Source organism: Zeus faber (genome assembly GCF_960531495.2).
Source record: "Zeus faber genome assembly, chromosome: 12".
Taxonomy (NCBI): domain Eukaryota; kingdom Metazoa; phylum Chordata; class Actinopteri; order Zeiformes; family Zeidae; genus Zeus; species Zeus faber.
Genome location: NC_137196.1, coordinates 12918781 through 12925833, shown reverse-complemented (window position 1 = coordinate 12925833; position 7053 = coordinate 12918781). Strand labels below are relative to the sequence as shown.

At 46.1% G+C, this 7053-nt stretch overlaps 1 protein-coding gene across 1 annotated transcript in view; it reads left to right on the top strand.

Moving 5' to 3' along the window:
* Positions 1-3749, top strand: part of tnr (tenascin R (restrictin, janusin)) — a gene marked incomplete at both ends in the record, with an annotated part of 108679 nt that extends 104930 nt beyond the window's left edge. The window contains 3 exons of the mRNA XM_080011295.1: positions 680-841; positions 2048-2211; positions 3630-3749. Of these exons, the coding sequence (XP_079867421.1) occupies positions 680-841; positions 2048-2211; positions 3630-3749 (446 nt within the window). The remainder of the gene's footprint in view (positions 1-679; positions 842-2047; positions 2212-3629) is intronic.
* Between the last annotated feature and the right edge of the window lie 3304 nt (positions 3750-7053).

Genomic DNA, 7053 nt, shown 5'->3' with positions numbered 1-7053 from the left:
AAAAATTTAAACCACGTGTATAAACAAGTGTAAACATACTCACCCCATCTCTCAGATCTAGGCCAGAATCCTCCAGTGTCGAATAGAAATGAACGCATCCAGCGTGGCATCTTTTAATGTTTAACGCATGTTAAGCGTCGAGAAGCACAGCGTCCTCGCTCTCTGCAGGCGTTTAATTCCAGACTGGACTTCTCCGGGTAAACCCTCCGTTTATTTCTCTAAAACGGATGGGGCCGTCAGACGTGATGAGCGTCCCTCGTGGCGAAGCCGGGTTATATACTCGTCACCGCGGCCGAGGCGGCTTCACCCGCCGCCGGCGAATCCAAAAGTGCACCGGCAGCTTCTTCACACCGGCTGTGAACGTTGACAGATTCACCTCCAACGTACATCCATCGTCAGCGCGTTTGTGTGTGTGCGCGTGTGTGTGTGTGTGTGTGTGTGTGTGTGTGTCTGTGTGTGTATGTGTGTGTGTGTGTGTGTGTGTGTGTGTGTGTGTGTGCATGTGTGTGTGTGTGTGTGTGTGAGCGATGCATAGCTCCTGCATATATAAGCAGGTCACAACCGGTAAAAAAAAGTCACACTGATTGATTCTTATCCGCGACTCTAACCATGGCAACGGTTATCTGAGGCCCCGTCTCTGGAGACGTGTTGAATTTGACATGAGGTGCCCTCCCCTCAGGCCTGGACAACATCCAGAAGATCGCCGCCCAGGGTCGCTACGAGCTCAGGATCGACATGAAGGACGGGCAGGAGTCGGTCTACGCCAACTACGACAAGTTCTCCATCGGGGACGCCAGGAACCTCTACAAGCTCAGGATAGGAGAGTACAACGGCACCGCGGGTACGTTGGCTCACTCTTAGAGGCTTTGGCTCGTCTCTCGATTGAGCGGCCTGAAGAAATGCGAGCCTTGCGCACAGGTAATATAATAAACACGGCGGTCATTTGTATGGTGTTTATGCTGACCAGTCGCTGACTCTCACCAAAGTGGATCTGCGATCACAACTAAACAGCCTAATATGTTGTGATTGGACACGAGATAAGCTCCGTACACCGTCGAGGGAGCTCAAATTGATCTGTTATTGCAATTTACGGTTGTTTACTCACCGTGTAAACAGATAGAGGCGCAGCGCCAGATCATCGTCCGCACTGCTCCTTTAAGGGGAGTTCGGGCTAAATGGAGTGTAGCAATTATCTCAGAAGCAAGTTGCATAAGACGGTCATTGGTGATGAATGGCCGCTGAAGATTCTTAGCGGGAGCAATTATGTAACTGATAACGTGCAAACAAGCCGGTGATTATTGCAAAATAACCCCCGACGGGGTGATCGGGTCGCTCTGAAGGGGATTATTTTGTATCATTCTGCTTATTACACGGGTAAAGACAAAATAAAATTATATATTGAGTTGAAATTATTTTACGCCGAGTTCAAGAGTTTGCAATAATAGTCCACCTTTGTGTGTATGTAGGTATAACCTATTTAGCTTTATTAGTGTGAAATTGGACATCACCTTCGTATTTCCTCCCCTACTGTACTACCTCCTATCTCCCATTGCCCTTCTCACCTTAAAGTACCTGCTCTCCCGCACCTACTCGTCTGTTTTCCAGTGTTTTTATGCTCCGCACCGCCTCCTCCTCTGGCCCCCGCTACTTCCCCGCTCGGCGCTCCTCCGCTCTCTTCCCGCTCTCGTCTTCCCCTTTTTTCGATGCCTCACTTGTCTGTCGGTGTAAGCGGCGTAACATCCCCCCCATCAGCGTTGCAATCCCCTCACGTTCATTACAACCTCCCCACCCCCCTCCCTCTCTCTTTCTTTCTCCCCGCTCCCCCCCCCGCCGCTCTCTCGCCCCTTTCTCCGGGTTGTCTCGTTTTTGCGCTCGTGCTGGTTCACTGTTCACTGGACCCTTTCATCTTTCCCTTCTCCCTCACCCTCGTACAAAACCTCTCGAAAGTCGTTTTTTTTTTTTGTTGTTTTTATTTATATCCCGTCAGGTCCATACGCACTCGTGATTCAACCCCCCCCCCCCCCACCCTCCTTTGCTGTCACGGCAGGTGATTCTCTGAGCTACCACCAGGGACGCCCCTTCTCCACCAAGGACAGGGACAACGACATCGCCGTCACCAACTGCGCCCTGTCCTACAAAGGAGCCTGGTGGTACAAGAACTGCCACCGGGCCAACCTCAACGGCAAATACGGAGAGTCCCGACACAGCCAGGTCAGTGGCGCCGCGGCAGCAACCAGCCGGGCAACGGGCCCAAAGTAATCAACGGACACCGCAGGCGTGGTAGGCGTTGGGTGGTTGGCGCATCGACTGGTTTTAGTTCTTTACTGTAGTTCGTTGCTCTTTTTTTAGGGGGGGGGGGGGGGGGGGGGCTTTAGTCTTTTGCGTCTGAAATACGTAATTAGCTTTCGTTTATGGGCTTGTTTTATCGCTTAATTACTGTGAGGAGTTGGAACATGTTACGCGGGTGGTCCGTTTGATGGCGAGGGTGTCTTGACTTCAAGCGTTTTCAACCCGCCCGACCGAAATGGATGTCGATGAAATTGTTTTTTTTATACCCAGGCTGCCCCCCCCCCGCTACCCGCTACTACCCTGTGATGTTCTGTTTTGTTGGAGCAGTTTTGGATGAGAATAGAGCACAAAGGCCGTGTATCACACGGGCGCCGTTTCCCTTTTCCCACTGTCTTCTCCTCTCGTTTGATGACATGGAACGAAAGCAGACAGGAGAAAGCCCCGCGCCGTATAGACGGACGGACAATGGGGAACTGAAAGAAGAGGCTGATCAAAAGGGGTGGATCGGTGGAATGCTGCCCGCGGTGGCGCTTGAGGGCTCTAATGGAAAGAGGCAATTTTAAGCTAAACTGATTCAAGCTGAGTTCATTTCTACATACGTTGAAAAATGCAATTGATGGAGGCCTTTTTCAACAACAAGATTATAACCCTTTTTTTAGGCTTTCGATAGGTCTATCTCCAGAGTGCAATATTAAGTATCATTTAGGTTTCTACACACATCACCTTGTCTGGCACTGCCAGACTAATTCCCAAATGTGTGTTAGTCTGCAATCTCGCTGTTCATTTTCGATTTCCAACGGCGCAGACCAAAATGTCTCGGGACACAGTTGGATGGACCTACAACCAATCAGAGCATTGGATAGACATACAGCCAATCAGAGCATTGGATAGACCTACAACCAATCAGAGCATTGTATAGATCTACAACCAATCAGAGGAATGGAACGTGTGTAGCGCTGAGCGAGTGAGCTGGTAAATTAAGCTTTTACCAAATCCTGTGGGAAGTACGGCAAACACATCTTTCTTATCAACAAAAGATTTTGAGAGAAAATATATCGTCCAGTTCCTTTAATACTGTCACGATAGTGGATTCAACAGACCAGAAGGCTAGAGCTCCTCTGCATCTTCGCCGTCGTATCAAACCAGCCCCATATTAGATAAAGGGCTGTGATTGGTCCGACCCCGGCGAGGTCGGGTGGAAATCTGTTTGAATGGGAGGGTGGCCAGACGCATTCTGCAGAACAAATGAAACACGAGCTCCACGTTTAGAGCGCAGCAACTCCATCCTGATTTCAGCAGTTCTCCCACTAACCCTCCGACCTGCTGTGGTTCTCTCGTAGGGCATAAACTGGTACCACTGGAAAGGCCACGAGTTCTCCATCCCCTTCGTGGAGATGAAGATGAGGCCATTCAACTACCGCAGCATCAGCGGCAAGAAGAGGAGGTCGACCCCGGTATAGGGAGAAGCTCTGGATCCAGGAGGCTGGTGGACCGGCAAGAGCTTGGACCATGTTTCCTGCTGTTTCTGTCCAAAGTGTCCCCCACGGATCCTACCTGTTACAGCCGGGGCTCCACCCTGCTGACTTTCCTCTTTGAAACTTAGGGGTTTTTCGGCGGCGGAGTTTTACCACCCCGTAGTTTAAAAGCTCTTCAAAAAGGCACCGTGACGGCAGCCGACGTGAAACATGGTCCAAACTCCCGAAGGTGCACGGCCACGTCGCCCCTTCCTCCCTCAGCTTCTGCCGTCTCTCCCTGCTGTAATTCAAAGCCACATTAAGGAGGCACCTGTATGTAAGTCATTCAATCATTTCAACGGCAACGGTTCAATTTTAAGTGTAAGGAAAGGCAAAACCGCGAAGCTTGTTTTTTTTTTGCATTTTAGTCGTTTGCCTTTGTCCCGGCCTGGGAAACGAGGGAACGTGCTCAAGAGTCGCGAGTACGAGCGCTAAGCATTAAAAAAAATGTAACCCTTTGAAAAATAACGGATATATGCCCTTACAACTCTTTAACTGTAAGATATCTCTATTTTTATAAACAATATTGTGACAAAGAGGACATTCATTTCATAGTATGGTTTGAAGCCATGTTTTTTCTTTTAATTATTTATTATAATTTTTTTTTTAAAGCCACCAGTACGTTATGTCAACGTGAATCATAAAAGACATGACCGGAGGTTTGAAGCGTTCACCAACGCTCAGATTTTGCAATCAGCGAGCGACGCACCAGCAGTAGGTTCAGCGCCGTCCATTTATTTACGCTCCGTCCACGCTACTACTTGGGTGATTTATTGAAGCAGATTAAACGACAAAAAAAACCATCGATTAAAAAAAACAAACAAAAAAAAAAAAGTCTTATTTTTTCGTATCTTTTCGGGACTTCATTTCCAACAGTTTTTTGACACCGAGCCGGTATTTGCACTAAGGGTGGCAACACTGAGAAAATAAGTTTGTTATTTTTAAATATTTATCTTACATTATCCCTGTTTGTGCTGTTTAACATGCGTACTGAAGGCGGTTTATGGTTTTATCCCTTTACTTACATTTAAATGCTTACACAGAGACTTTTAACTGCTGAGTGATGTCATGGTTCCGGTCGCCTCCCCCTGGCGGTGGATCTTGGTATTGCACGAGGAGACGACGTCCGTGGCCGCAACATTTTAAACATGAGTTTTGCCAAAAAAAAAACAAACCTTTGCAACCGTGGAAAATGTAAAAAAAAAAAAAAAAATTGCTTTGATCTCATGGATAAATTCTTGCTCTGCGCAAAGAGAGAAACAAAACAAAAAAAAAATTCCAGTGTGAAATGAGTTGCGATTTAATTATTTACGATATCATCTTTCCATCGCTGTTAATCGGCGACGCCGCGAGCGACATTTTTGTTTATTAATACAATTAATTTATTTATTTCCGTCGTTTCTTTCTTTTTCTTTCTGAAGTGACACAGCGCAGCAGGCTCGTGTCATAGGACATTGTATATCTTTTCGTTGTTTCCTTTCCTTTCGACATGAAGCAAATGGGTGTTTTTTCTCTTCTAACCCATATTTAGACTCGTTTAGGTCTAGCGTTAAAAGAAGCCGTGTCTTGCCCCCTGTCCCATAATAGTAAACTAATTCTAAGAAGCCCTCCGCCACGTGTTTTTTTTTAACCAGTGTTGTCGTTTTTAAGAGAGGGATAGAGCATTACTGCACGCTAACTAACCCGTTTGTAACCAACACGTCCCTGGTGAAATATGAGAGAAAAATGTTGTTTTTGAACGTGGGGGGGGGGTATTTTTTTTCCTCAAAAGACGCTCTCGAAACTTGGTTCCAAGGACCCGGTCGGAAACCTCGAGCGAGTCCGAGATCGGCTTATCGAGCATGCGCCGTACGTACGTCGTTGCGGAGACGGAAGGATAAGCGGCGGCACAGTGGAGTTATGGAACAGATACAGCATGGCTGAAAATCAAAGACAAGATCAACAAAGGACCATTGGGGAGCGGTGACTTATCACGCACCACCTTGTCTTCTGTGTTTTCTACTCCTTTTCAAAGTGACTGTTCCGGCGTTGCTCAGGCAATCTATCTCCCCGTAATGAGTTCCTCTGTAGAATAGGGCGACACATGTACTTACTTCATTACCTATGTAGATTAATTTTTGCCTCGGTGCATTTTCCTTCCAAGGACTAAAAGGTTGTGGGGTTTTTTGTTTTTTTTGTAGATGAGGGAACGGAATGCACGCTGTGAGGTTTCTGTGGAGGCGGACTAGAAGGTTAATCGCGATTCAAAAGTCTTATTATTTTGAACGAGGGCAATGATTATTTTTATTTTTTCCTCGAAAAGTTACCGCAGTCGCACTTGTGCTAAAGAGGAGTATGGGCAATCGGGTTGTTCTGACAATTGTTTTTGCTACGGGAGAATGTTTCTGTTCAAGTTTGGTATTTACAATCCCGCTAAAACTCCTCTGTCGGTTATTATGATAATTGTTTTAATAGAGGCTGTTTCTCCGTTTCTGCCATTTGTTTGCCCGTTTTTCAACCCAGGCCTATTTGAAAATGCTGGTTCCCATCATTTCACATTCAAACACACCACTCTGCTGCAGCCCCTCACTGTGTTTGAACGCAGTCCGACGGGGCGGTCGTCTAAGCCTTAAAAATCATTTTTCTAAAAACAGGAAGCTCACTTTATAGTCAGGCGGTCTTTCTATGTTATGCTGAAGAAGGAAAAAAAGAAAAAAGGAAATTGAATGAATTTCATCGCGATTACTCTTATTATCAGGTCAAACTCTTTGGGCCGCGTCCGCGCCACCGTAAGAGGCTAGAAACAGGAAGTTGAGCCACTTCCTTTTTTTGGCAACGTGCTGGAGCCAAAACGTTGGATGTGCTTCAGCACTTCCAAAAAGTAGTTTTAAATAAAATGCGATATAAAACATGTTAAAAATAAATAAATAAATAAAAATAAAAGACACTGGGAACCAACATTTGAATAAGGCGAACCCTATCCTTTACCAGTAGATACAGTGTGGGTTGAGTTTTATGCAATATGGACCTGTCATGGAGCCCTTTAGTCCAAACCTAAAAAAAAAACCCCTTTGTTTCTTCAAATAAAGTATTCAAATCCCTCGCTCACCATTAAACTGTGTACTTTAATGTACTTCAAAAACAACAGATGCTGATGGATTTGGCCGGGCAGGCTTGATTTACCATCTCCTCTAATGATGAATCGAAAGCTCTATTTACTATTCTGACAATTAGTCGCCACTTGGAAAATGTAATCTCATTTCTCTTGCTT